This window comes from Epinephelus lanceolatus, chromosome 14, assembly GCF_041903045.1.
Source record: "Epinephelus lanceolatus isolate andai-2023 chromosome 14, ASM4190304v1, whole genome shotgun sequence".
Lineage (NCBI taxonomy): Eukaryota > Metazoa > Chordata > Actinopteri > Perciformes > Serranidae > Epinephelus > Epinephelus lanceolatus.
In genome coordinates, this window is record NC_135747.1 from 8,421,261 (window position 1) to 8,435,475 (window position 14,215).

The 14,215-nt window shown below is 41.7% G+C and overlaps 1 protein-coding gene across 3 annotated transcripts in view; it reads right to left on the reverse strand.

Annotated features, from left to right (window-relative positions):
* Positions 1 to 14,215, reverse strand: part of glsb (glutaminase b) — a 56,548-nt gene that overhangs the window by 35,091 nt on the left and 7,242 nt on the right. For all 3 annotated transcript variants that reach the window (XM_033615227.2, XM_033615243.2, XM_033615236.2), the window contains exons 2-4: positions 3,966 to 4,062; positions 3,694 to 3,815; positions 2,620 to 2,749 (exon numbers count right to left, since the gene is read on the reverse strand). In XM_033615227.2, the coding sequence (XP_033471118.1) occupies positions 2,620 to 2,749; positions 3,694 to 3,815; positions 3,966 to 4,062 (349 nt within the window). The remainder of the gene's footprint in view (positions 1 to 2,619; positions 2,750 to 3,693; positions 3,816 to 3,965; positions 4,063 to 14,215) is intronic.

Here is a 14,215-nt window from a genome sequence, read left to right on the forward strand (position 1 = left end):
CGCTATGCTGACCCCACAGTCTCCTGCTGTACTGCTGCATTTTGTCTGTATCTGTAAGCTTTCAGCAAACGTGTACAAATGCAAACAAAATTAGTGCAGAATATGGACAGAAGGCTCTATATTCATGTATAACACTGAGGATAAATAAGCCATTACTTTTATTGTTTGGTCATTTCAGTGTGGATGGAGATCTTAAAGGGATAGTTCAACATTTTGGCAAATTTGCCTATTGCCGTAATCCCTATAGTCATACGAGTAGGTACATTACCTTTAATTGTCAGTGCGTGCTGTTCTGAGATTGGTGGGACAGAGCTCCCTGCTGAAATGGAGGTGAACGGTACAGGTCCCTCTCTCCCTCAAAACTAATCAAATACACCATCAAATGACTCCAAAACGCTCTAGTGGACAACACATGGCTTGCACATTCCCCACGCCATGAAATAATAATGTATAATTAAGTAACATTACGACACATGAAGCAAATACTCAGAAATACTTTCTTGAGTAAACCACTGGGCGGAGTGACACAGTGTGCAGGTGAGACAGTGCCATTGTTATTGCTTGTAGCCATTTGCAGTATCGTCAGCTGGACACACCAGAAGGTTTGAGGAAAGTTTACAAGTGTTTTTGTAAATCATGGTTTACACATGTATTGTAAAAGGTTGCAGTAACAAGCCGAAGACATGGAGCAAAGTGAAGTTTCACGTAGTTCCAACCAGTAATACGGACAGGATGAAACAATGGCTATTTGTGCTGGACATCGACCCCCACGCGACTGTGGAAATGGTCCGGAAAATGTTTGTGTGCTCCTGCCATTTTTTACCGGAGGACTACACTGAAAGGATGGAGCACAGAAGCTCAGGAATGGTTCAAATGCTTTTCTTGAAAGATACTGTCGTACCATCTGTTGGGATCACTAAACGAGCAGACGTGGTAAGTAATCGTTGTGTATTTTGCTCAGCTAAAATGCAAATGTTGTTGTGGTTATGTTATGGATAAGTGCATGCCCAGAGCATATAGTGAAGTGACTGGCATTACTTCTCATTGTTGGGAATGAACAGACTGCTAGGGAACATTTTATGTTGTTGTTCCTTCAGGAGTTGTGGTGATTTATGAGTGTGGAGTTAGCATGTTCTCCCTGTGTTCCGGTGATTATTTTGAGGCATACTCTATATTTATATTGCACAGGTGTACCTAATAAAGTGGCCAGTAAGCCCCACATTTACACCACCGGCTCTGGGTCTCCCCTCAGCCCCTGGTTGCTTGGCAGCCTCAGCCTCTCTTCTTGCTCTCTCTTCTTCCAAAACCTGTAACTCTTCCTCTGTATATTCTGGCTTCTTCTCAACAAACTTGTTGTTTTGATGACGGGAGTAACAGCACTAAACATATGCTGTTTGAAATCACTCCACCCACCAAGTACTGTATGTCTGGAATGTAGTTCCGGCTCTGCATTTGGCTTCAAAACAACTATGTCTCGTAATATTACATTATTATTTCATAGCGTGGTGAATGTGTAAGCTACAAGTTGTCCACTAGAGCGTTTTGGAGTCATTTGATGGTGTATTTGATTAGTTTTGAGGGAGAGAGGGACCTGTACCGTTCACCTCCATTTCAGCAGGCAGCTCTGCTCCACCAATCTCAGAACAGCAGGCACTGACAATTAAAGGTAATGTACCTACTCATATGACTATAGGGATTACGGCAATAGGCGAATTTGCCAAAATGTCGAACTATCCCTTTAAAGAAAATAAACTGAAAACACTAGTGTCAACAGCTGACATTTTCACAGTTTTCTAAATTAGCCAGCTTCGTGTGGATGTAGGCTCAGTTTAGTTATGTGCTAACAAAACCTTTTCACAGCAGACATTTGTTAAAGCAGGAAAAGCACACACATATTTAATAACATTAACAATGGTTCCATACAATTATTGTGAGAGTAAGCCATGTCACTGAGTGAGCATGCCCTGGTACTGGCTCATCTAATGGGAAGCAGCCATGGGAAGTAATGTTATTAAGTCCACCTGTGCTTTTCCTGCTTTGAAGAGTCAAAATGTCTGCCGTGAAAAGGCTCTCCTCCTCTGTGGATACAAATTCCTCTATTGGCTTCAGGAGGACCATGTGCTGCCTCCTTTTCACATAGAGTCACCAGATGCTTTTCAGCTGAGAGCTGAGTTTCACTGTGGGAGGTTCTTGTGATCTGAGAATCATCACCATGATTTCTCATTTTCATAACTGTGCTGCACTGCTTTTTTTAGGTCTTAACATTTTTGTAGCCAGAAGCTAAAATGACTTGACACAAGACAGAATCCTGCACCAAAGTGTGAATATAGCAGCTTGCCAACCACCACTGGAAACACCACTACTGTATCATCCTTGTAACATGTTCTGGGGTGGATTTTTCCTTCAAGTGTAAGATGTGCTGATACAGTGGTTTTCAATCAGATCAGATCAGAGTGCTGCTGGTTCCATTCTGGAAGTGTAATCAAGGACTGATGTACACTTTTGATACCAGCTGACTGCAGACTGAAACCAGACTGTTGGTAATGAATCTGTATGGGCTAAATCATTATGATGATGCACTGGAAGAAACAAAAAAGAGTCATGGATCCAAGGGCACACCTGTCCTCCAGAGAGATCTTTGGCACTCTCATACAGCTCATCAATATGGGAGGTGAAGGACTGGAAGTCTGGGATGACGAACTTCTTGCGGAAGGCCTGAGTGAGCAGGACAATGTTGCTCTGGACACACCTGACGAATAAACCACAAATAGCATGCTAAAACACTGTGACTGCATGCAACTGGAGGAAAAGTTTGCCAACCAAGTTTGCAAACCTGAAGTGTGACAAACTTCTATGAATGTTAATAAAAGTGGCTGATGAAGAAGCTTCATCATAAACATATTGATCAGCTGCTTCTTATCCATACAGTGTGATCCAACATGAGTCCATATAGTGATGAGCGATCACTATATCGATGATCAAACCACAGACTGTAGCAAACAATGGTCATAGGTCATCCACTGCTAGCTAACCTAGCATATCTAAGCTTTCTAACATTATAGTTATGTTTACATCTCACTCTGCCTTGAGCACAAGCCTGATAGTGCTGATACATGCTCACAACATCTGTGAATTATCGTGAGTAACCTGGTCATGATTTCTGGAAAGAGACATTGCTGCTGATTTTTTAATTTTTATTTTTATTTATTTATTTTTTGGCACTTTGAGCACCACAAGCCGAGTGCCATCTAGTTCCATTACATTGGAGAGAAGACGGATATCACTATGGCCGATATCGCCAACACTCAGCAAACCAAAACAATCTAGACTGATAAACAGCACCACAGGTAAGACGAAAAATAATTATTTTTGAATTTGTGGTGAACTGTCCCTTTAAGAAGAGAAGGATCTCATGCATTAAATGTATTGCAATAGAGGTGCACAAGTCACACAAAAGAGAATTGCTTCCTAAATGCTTTTTGATGAATACATTTTTGCATTTATGCAATCTGCAAATTTAAACAATCAAGCGTGTTTGAATTTGCTCATTAAAGAAATATGGTTATCAAATGTATAAAATGCTTTTTTAAGCTGAAGAATAGAAGATTTCATGGGAAACATGATACAAATTGCCACTATGGTTGGTGTACATGATGGAGATAAAGCACCCAGACAAGATACGACATGCCTTACTTCTTGAATAGGTGCCTGTCTAGTGTGACTCCATCAGCTGTGTTCTTCAGAGTCTCTTTGAGGGTGTCCATGCATTCCTTTAGTCTTGGATCTCCACTGCGAAGCCCAGTGGCTTTAAGTGCCTAAAATTAAGAGTATTCAGAAACACCTCAGAATAGAAACCATGTAAAAGAAAACAATAAAAAGTGAGGAGACAGCATGATGTTAATGCACTAATCAATGCTGTGACATTAGCATCAAACATCAAACTGAGCTGAGTTTGTAGGACTTACTGTAAGAAATTTATGAGCAGGAATCGTCTCTTGACCTTCTGCGACTGTGTAGAAGAGCAAGTCCTCCAAACTGGGCAGAATGCCTGCATTTCTTCTCCTAGGTTAAAAAGTGGTAGATAGACACAAACAAATGTATAAGACACAGTACTTCTAGTAATGTAAAGTGATAAAAACATTAATAAATAAAATTTTAAAAAATCTTTGTTTTTTCTTCTCTATGGCATGGGGGTCAAATTTGGAGTAAAATATATGTAATAAGCAACTAAGCAGACACAAGAAAAACATACACATCTGTTGTTATGTAAATGTAAGTAAATAAAGTGCCACTGCACTGAAGGCACGGTTGATATTCAAACAGGCTTATGCACTTTAGCACGAGCCACAATAAAGCCTATTTCCACTTGCCTTGTCAATGTTAACACAAAGCTTATCAGTGGCTGTTGACAAAGTCTTATCACATAAGTGAGGGATTCAAGTGACACACACTGAAAATACGCAATCCAAGTGTAAGCACAGGGTTCCACGCTAAGGTTTTTTTTCACTTGCCTGGTCGGGCAAGTTGGTCAGAGATCTACTTGCCCGAAGTCAGTTTTTACTTGCCCTATAAAAATTGTTTAATTTAAGTAGCTATCAAATAACAAAGACTGCAGTTATTTTTATGTTATGTAATCTTTATTCACACTGTATTTATTAATTAAAACAACATATGTCATGTATTGTAGCTTAATTCCTACACAAAAATGACAGTGTCAGGACTTAAAGTGAAAAAATTTGTCAATCGTTCTCCGTCTATAATTTTGCACCCTACTTGAGCCATGCCCACCTTTATTTATTTTTCACCCCTCTCTCCAGTTCTGCTGTATTAACACCGGGTTTAATATATTTTGCTTCCATCTCTCTGCCCTGCTCTACTGTACTTCAACGCTACTTAGCTCTCTCTCTACTCTACCAGTAGACTACCACATCCACCTGTTGCACAAAACGCACACAGCAGTGTTTCCCCTAGGATGGAGTTGTAGCAGCGGAGGCGAAGCACACACATGAAAAATAATTTTCACATGCGTGAAACTTTTTTGTATGCTTGCAAAGCACAGCCTGCTGGGATGTTTCTATGTATCTACTGGCACCAGAAGGGCTCTTTAGGACTATGTACAGTACAAGCCAAAAGTTTGGACACACCTTCTCATTCAATGCGTTTTCTTTATTTTCATGACTATTTACATTGTAGATTCTCACTGAAGGCATCAAAACTATGAATGAACACATGTGGAGTTATGTACTTAACAAAAAAAGGTGAAATAACTGAAAACATGTTTTATATTCTAGTTTCTTCAAAATAGCCACCCTTTGCTCTGATTACTGCTTTGCACACTCTTGGCATTCTCTCCATGAGCTTCAAGAGGTAGTCACCTGAAATGGTTTTCCAAACAGTCTTGAAGGAGTTCCCAGAGGTGTTTAGCACTTGTTGGCCCCTTTGCCTTCACTCTGCGGTCCAGCTCACCCCAAACCATCTGGATTGGGTTCAGGTCCGGTGACTGTGGAGGCCAGGTCATCTGCCGCAGCACTCCATCACTCTCCTTCTTGGTCAAATAGCCCTTACGCAGCCTGGAGGTGTGTTTGGGGTCATTGTCCTGTTGAAAAATAAATGATGGTCCAACTAAACGCAAACCGGATGGGATGGCATGTCGCTGCAGGATGCTGTGGTAGCCATGCTGGTTCAGTGTGCCTTCAATTTTGAATAAATCCCCAACAGTGTCACCAGCAAAACACCCCCACACCATCACACCTCCTCCTCCATGCTTCACAGTGGGAACCAGGCATGTGGAATCCATCCGTTCACCTTTTCTGCGTCTCACAAAGACACGGCGGTTGGAACCAAAGATCTCAAATTTGGACTCATCAGACCAAAGCACAGATTTCCACTGGTCTAATGTCCATTCCTTGTGTTTCTTGGCCCAAACAAATCTCTTCTGCTTGTTGCCTCTCCTTAGCAGTGGTTTCCTAGCAGCTATTTGACCATGAAGGCCTGATTGGCGCAGTCTCCTCTTAACAGTTGTTCTAGAGATGGGTCTGCTGCTAGAACTCTGTGTGGCATTCATCTGGTCTCTGATCTGAGCTGCTGTTAACTTGCCATTTCTGAGGCTGGTGACTCGGATGAACTTATCCTCAGAAGCAGAGGTGACTCTTGGTCTTCCTTTCCTGGGTCGGTCCTCATGTGTGCCAGTTTCGTTGTAGCGCTTGATGGTTTTTGCGACTCCACTTGGGGACACATTTAAAGTTTTTGCAATTTTCCGGACTGACTGACCTTCATTTCTTAAAGTAATGATGGCCACTCGTTTTTCTTTAGTTAGCTGATTGGTTCTTGCCATAATATGAATTTTAACAGTTGTCCAATAGGGCTGTCGGCTGTGTATTAACCTGACTTCTGCACAACACAACTGATGGTCCCAACCCCATTGATAAAGCAAGAAATTCCACTAATTAACCCTGATAAGGGCACACCTGTGAAGTGGAAACCATTTCAGGTGACTACCTCTTGAAGCTCATGGAGAGAATGCCAAGAGTGTGCAAAGCAGTAATCAGAGCAAAGGGTGGCTATTTTGAAGAAACTAGAATATAAAACATGTTTTCAGTTATTTCACCTTTTTTTGTTAAGTACATAACTCCACATGTGTTCATTCAGTTTTGATGCCTTCAGTGAGAATCTACAATGTAAATAGTCATGAAAATAAAGAAAACGCATTGAATGAGAAGGTGTGTCCAAACTTTTGGCCTGTACTGTACATACAGTACATGTGTGCACAGTAATGAGCAGGTGAAATGTCTGTCTAGCTTACATATGAGGCGTCTCAAGATTTAGGAACATACAATTTTATTGAATATAATAAAGGAAAAAGTCACTTGACATGCTGCTGTTTTGTGCTATGACCTATTTAAGTGTCGGAAGTTGTTATTTACGTGACAACGCCTGAACGCAACACAAGCTCAGCATGAGTGCCGTGCTGAGCTGCTGTGCGAGCAGCGTGTTTGTCTGTGCGTAACAGCAGTCTGTTGGTTATTTACACACTGTCCATTTCAATAACTTTGTCAGCTGACAAACTGCGCCTCGCTCGGGGTCAGGTTTGGTCAGGAAAATGCGGCCCGAGCCACTCTAGCGTGATCACCTGTGTGTGTGGCGGAACTCCGCCATGCACGATACAGAGAGCAGAGGAGAATTGTTAACGCGTGACCATGTAGAGACAGAAATGACACGATGGCATAACACCATAAATAGTATATTGTTATGTTATTATATGAAGCGTCCGTCGCGCAAAATAATATCAATGGGGGCTGTGGGCAGGACATTGTTACACAGCTGTGCCTGTGACTTCAGGCAGAGAGACTGCTGCATCAGAGCAGAAGAGCATGTTTTAAAATACATTTATTTTATCAATTAGTTATTAACTTTTACTATTTTTAGCAACTTGCCCGATCGGGCAAGTGAGTTGTTAGTTTACATGCCCGACCGTGAGTTTTACTTGCCCCGGGCAATCGGGCAATCCTTATTGCTGAGCTCTGAAGCATTAGTCTCAGAGGAGTGTGTGTCCCTTTGTGGAGCATGTGAGCCTTCATTATGCAGGAAAATATTACTGAATATTTACTGTTGGTAGTGCTCCCTGATGGGTAACATTATGTTTTAAAGCTGGAGATGATGGATCTAAAACCAGACTGGCACAAAAATGGGGAAAATTCATAAAAGGAGCCTTATTTAAAGTTATTTAATGTTAATTTAAGTAAATATCAAGTACCAAACTGATTTATATCTTCCTCTGTGATATAGCTGCACAATATTTAAAATAAAACAGGTCCACACTGAGACTGTTAACAAAATACAGTTTGCATGGTGGCTAGAGAGCTCTGTATTAAAGGTAGGGTCTGGAGGATTTTACAGTTGCTGTTTGTAAACACACATTCAAATTTGGCCCCTCCTATCAGGCTCAACTCCCCCGGGTGTACGGAGCCCGGAGGTACGGAAGAAGGCTTCACAGAAGAGGTTCAGGCAAGGCTCGTGCTGGTGCACGCTCGGACACGCTTGGGCACGGCACCTGCGCTCTCTCATTGGCTGGGGAAATCTCCGCCCAGAAGCGGTCCGAGCTCACAAAAACATCAAAATACAGTTAAAGGGCAGGAACTCTGCAAACAGAGTCACCACCACACATGAGTAGAAGCCCATGGGTGATGATTAAGCAGGATTTCATTTGTATATGTCTATATTTTGTTTTATTTGAAAATCCTCCAGATCCTACCTTTAAGATAATACAGCCTGTTTCACAGCTTTCCTTTAATGGTTTCCAGGACTGTTTTACAGTGCTCTTTAAGTGTTTTGCATAATTTCCATGGGGAGATGAGTGTCAGTGTAGATCTGTTGTGGCAGCAAGGACTGAACATGATGTGGACTGCAGCAGCTCCAGCCTGAGCAAAACACTCCAGTAACAGCTTCACTTTAGAGGTGTGTCCACAAAATGTCACTGAGAGGAGGCAAGGTAACCTTCCCCAAAGCACCTATTTACTCGACACACACCATCAGTGAGGGCATAGTTACAGTCATCATCTGTTAAAAAATGTGTTTTTATGTTTATGTCCCCTTAAATGTCTGAGTCGTATCTGTAGAAAGTTTGTCACTGAGAGTAGGGTTTGGCACTAAACACAACTCATTTAAGGGTATGGTGGAATTACGTCAATGTTTCGTCAGTCACGGAGCAATAGCGAGCTGAAAAAAAGAGTAGCCTTTATTTATGCTTCAAGTCTTTTCTTCATCACGCGTGAATGTGAGGTTGATGTCCAATAAAACATTACTGCAATCAACTGTATTCGCTCGAAGACACACACACAAGCGTACCAAATTCCAGGTACTGGTACCAGTCCAAATGTTAACGGTACCTGACCCTACTGGAGAGGTGCTTTTATATTCATCTACTGAAAGGGGTGATGTCTGTGCATTCCCCTAAAATCTAAAAATCAAATGTACCCCTGAAAAAATTAGATAAGGTATGTCACAAAATCAAAAGCTGATTGCTGTCTGATACTGGAAATACAGGGACAGGAGAACAGACTTTGACACAACACTGGCAAAAAAACCCTTAATACTTCAACACAGAGCAAACATGTCAGTACAAAAGGCAGAGTAAGCATTAGCATACTGAAGGTTTTGACAGCAAACATCGGAGAGTGTCTAGTTTTTAGATGTAAACCAATGTGAACACAATGGCCTCTAGGTTCCTGGGGCGGCACAGGGTGGCACAGGGTGGCAAACCCTGCGCAGAGCTAGTTTCGAGCAGCGCAACCCGAGGCGCGCTCAGTTTGGTAGTTTGGTGTGGTGGCGCAGCAGGGGGAGGTGTCTACAGATCCAGGTTGGCGCAGTGACAGTTTCGTGCCAAAAGGCTTCGCCGAAGGTGCGCTAAAAGCTTGTCAGCTGAAACCAGGTCTACTGTCAGCGCAGGCGGAGCGCAGCCGGTGTAAGTGGTAGTTTGGCTGACTGGCGGACAGCGCACACACGTCACCAAAACCTCACAGGCAGGTTTCCAGAATGTCAGGCACATTAAAAATGCAATAAATATCCACAAAAAACACTATTCAATGCAACTATCTGCAATCAGCACATAAATGTATCTCTATATCGACTGTCCCATCACATCTGATGTCAGATCAAAGGGGATTGGCACCGTTTGGCACATTTGGCACGTGTAATGGAATCCCAACCTGATTTGATTAACACAGCTGCAAACTAGTGAGTTCACATCCCTCTCAGCCAACCACAAACAGCCACAGCATCAGATAGGGAGTATATATTCAGCATCTGTCATCTTAGAAAAGTCAAAAGAAAAGAAACAGAGTGAGACTGCGAGAGAGAAAGAGAGAGCGTGCGCACGAGAGAGAGCCCGTGGAGGTCTGCTCGCAGTTCCGTATATTTGGAAACTGCGACTTGGACCTCCCGGACCAAAACATCAGTTTCCTCCTGGGAGAAGTTTGGCCGTCTGACGCTGCTGCTGCTCTCTTCTGCCATGGCAAATTGAGTAAACTCTCATTACGCCTTTGCGCGGCGCATTTAAGGGCGAGGAGAGGGGCTCATTTGATTGGTGTGATGTGAATCGGATGTGTAAAACCCACTCCACGCCTTCTCTCCTCCCTCTTTCCGACTTGCGCAGGTAGGAGGGACAGAGGTGGGAAAGAGGAGTAGCTGCGCCAGTGTGCACGGTGTGCCAAACTTGCAAAATCCGCCTGGCCACACCCAGTTGGCTGCACCTCCGCCTCGCCCGGTCTGCGAAACTAGAGGCCAATGTATCATCATAGTAGATATTATTCTATGTTTCACAGCCACTAACACTGTGTCAGCCACTGCCAGTTACAAGCTAACAAACAACATAATTGTTGCCGATTTCGGTGTAAAACAGCTTATCTGAGTCTGGGTCTAAATAAGGCTAAAACACCTTGGTATGAATCTCTTTGTTGTCTCCTTTAACACTTATTCTATTCATCTTAATGCACAGTGCTCTTTCACTAGATTATCTAGCACAAGAAGCACTGAAGAATGCAGACAGCAAAACCAAGCACAAGCAGCGGTGGTAGTTGGGGCAAAGGCAGGATCGGTAATTGGTAAGTGGTAAGTGATCTGCTTCCAGACTCTTTCCAGAGTTTTTTTTAAATTTATCTTATGTTGGAATACTATGTTAAACAAAATATTAATACAGCTAAGTAGTTTTACATATTTTAAAAAAAGTGTCTGAAAGGGGACTTTTATGAAAACTATTGATTTCTATACATTTGTTCATGCTACTACATGGTTCACTCACTCACAACACTGTGTGTTGGGAAAAACTATTCGAACAGCATTTGCACCTGAATAGCTATGATAAGAAAAAGATAGAAAAAAGTGTTGTGTAGACAGTAGGGGTGTGCCCGACTAAGAATTTTCATAGTCGAATCTGATTTGACAGATTTTTTCCTTTAGCCGACTAATCGTCGAATCATGTTGTTTTCCCCCTCATTGATTAATGAGCTCATTTGCGTCAGTTTCCGCTCCAGAGAAAAGAGCTTAAACACCCAAATAAACAAATTTAATTCTTCAGGTGGCATAATAAGATAATAATAACTAGTCCATACCCGGGGATGTGTTATGTATAGAGGAATAAGAAATAGGTCAAAGCAGTGAGGAGGAAAACGGATGATGACAGACGGACGGAGGGACAGAGGTTTCTCCATTTAATAGTAGGATAAACATCCAAAAACATCATCATAAGGTTTAGAAACAGTTTTATCATATCATGAATTACTAGAAAACAAATACATTCTATGTCAAATCAAGATATTTAGCAGCAGTGAGCACCCTCATATAGTCAGAATGGTACAGCCTTGTTTCATAACCACATTTTGCGACGATTCGACGGTGAGACTGGCAGTCGAATCAGACTTCTCCGAATCGAATTACCGAATCATCAACTATTCGGGGTCACCCCTAGTAGACAGCACCAATTGGTTTTGGAAACCCTTTCAATCTAGACAATAGTTGACTACAAATACCACAATCAGCACATGCATTTAGATAGGCTTCTTGGTGCTGGTTCTGAATGTCTGATATTTTGATTACACAAACATAATCCCCCACTACTGCATGTCAGCTAACACGTTGGTTTGGCATGTCTGGAGCAGTATCAGACTAGGCCTAAATTCCAGGAATTCTCATGTCTTTAGCAATGCCCAGCCCTCTGTGGGTCTTGGATTAATAAAGCCAACATTGTGGCCTGTTCACACGCTGGTCATGACACAGCTGCACGGTCTGCAGTGGGGCAAACTCTGCTCAATATACAATCCGTCTTCAAATTTGGTTGTCCAATCAAACCAAAGTTCTTTTCTCTGATAACAAGTAGTAACTGTGTAATTTACTAATGATCTTGGATCACATTAAAGAAGTCATAATGCTGTTGCAAGCTTTAATGTTAAAGAAGATTTCAACAAAAAGCCCAACTTGCCCTCATAAGTACCCTACTAAAGTGAAGTTTTACAAGGTACAGATTAGATGCTTCTGATCTGACAGGGTAGCTGTGCAGCACATCGGCCACATCAGCATTTTCAATTTCAGGACTCAGATTGCGACTCTTCCCTGTCTTCATCTCTTCTCTTTTTGGCACATCCTATGCTCTCCACAGAGTAAACACTCCGCATACAGCCAAGGTAACTGTGCCTGAACATGTGCAAACAAACCAAGATGACTAAAATGCTGTCTGTCAGGCATGCCTAATTCAAAACGAGTGTTACTGACCCGACATCTGTCACTACAACAGCCCTTCCATAGAGCAGTCAACAGGTGCACTGCATAGTCACAAGGCAAATGGCAAACTAATGTGCACGAGTGCAAAGATGATAGACCTGACAGCTACATTTAGACGAGTAATGTCAGCCTTGTACCACAAAACTTTTAAAGCAATTTCATTGTGACAGACTAAAAAATAGAGTAAAATAGAGGAGTTTTACCTCAGTTGGTGCGTGCTCCCATGATCTCAATTGTCTGGTGTAAAGTGGTCATAAAACTCAGTGGAGCTGTCATACGTCAGTCTTTTTGTAGTCTTGATGTTCCAACAAAATCAACCATGTTTAAGATCATAGTAAGATTTTCTTGTTTTGTCTTGCTTGGTCATGTATTTGTCAATATTATTATAAGTAAGAAATCTTCATTTTTGAGACAGTCCACCTCTCACTCCCAGAATCTCCTCCCACTAAAACAGCACAGCTAACCAACGAAGGCTGGTAGTGAGTTGAGGCAACAAAATCAGAAATGTAAAGTTTGAATGCAAATATAGTTTCTTTATGGATCATACTGATGTCAGTTGACAGGAATAGTGTTGACACATGATGCCTTTTATCTTGTTTTTCGACTTCCATGTTTTTGTAGACACATTAGGTATTGCTAATATGTCATATTTCTTAAAGGGGGTTTTGTGTAACATTTTCCACCAGAAGCAGGATGGGAAATAATCTCAAAGGAATCTATTTGTAGTCTTGCAAATAGTGACTATGCAAGATCTCCAGTATTTGCTAATTCTTCTAGTATGTGACTAAAAATTCACGTTGTCTTTAGATGTGAGATGGTGTCAGATTTTCAAATTCTCTTCAAAGTCTTTTTTGTTAGGCATACATTAAATTAAAGATAGAACAACAGATGAGTGAAGCGTCAATCATAATTTGAATATCTGTGCACAGATTTTTGGGTTGCCAGTGGTGCCCCTCCCCTGCAACTTCAGCATGGCTGACATGATAGCTTTCTCAACACTTGCACCAAAGCAAAGAATACTCCCAACCTGGAAAACATCTACTCTTTCAACAACTTCTGTCTGGCTGAAAGATATGATGTTTTCACCTCCATAAAAAAATAAAGTTTATGCTTAAAGGATCTCACAAGCATTTTCTAAACAAGTGGCAACCCTTTGTCTCCTATTTTAATGGCTGTTTTCACCAATAAAAACTATTTCAAAAAATAAAGAGTATTTTTTTCTGCAAACAGGACTGAAAAATAGTCAAGGTTGTGAAAGCTCATTAACCACCAACACACTCTTCAGCAGTGGAAGAGTGCGTGCACTTTCTGCTGTGAGGCGTGACAGGGCCCACACAGCAGCACTTTGTGCCACGACTGCAGAAAACATGAGGGCAAATTAGGAGGTATTTGGGCAATTAAAGGGGCACTTATTAGTCATGCAGCCTTCTCCAAAGGCTGTGAGGACTCTTGTATATTGACTCTTGTGACTCTGCACAAGTTTTGTTGATGATGCCATCGTTGTCAGCGGAGTTTCTCAGTTACAAACGATGATCACTTATAGTACCAAGCATAGGAAGGTCTGATTAAAATGCTGCCTGCATCATGGGGAATGTAGGATCCAATGTTTTGTAGACTGACTCATACAAGGGGCTAACAGTCAGGAGCCTCATCTGCATCGACTTTGACAATTGTTTGTTACAATCAGTCTCCTGCAGGTCGTCTAACTTCATTGAAGTGTGATATTAAATCACTGGAATGTCCCTTTAAGGCTCATGATGCATTTGCTTTGTATCTGTCAATAAGTGACTACAGCATGAGCTTCACTGTCAACTACTTGCTTGAGATTTTTTTTTTAAAGTGTATCAACTAGGCGGCAGATAAGAGCTGAATGATCCCTTGCAGGCACTCACTATCTTCCTTAAGAACTTTGTCACAATACCATAAACATAATAGCAATACTTGA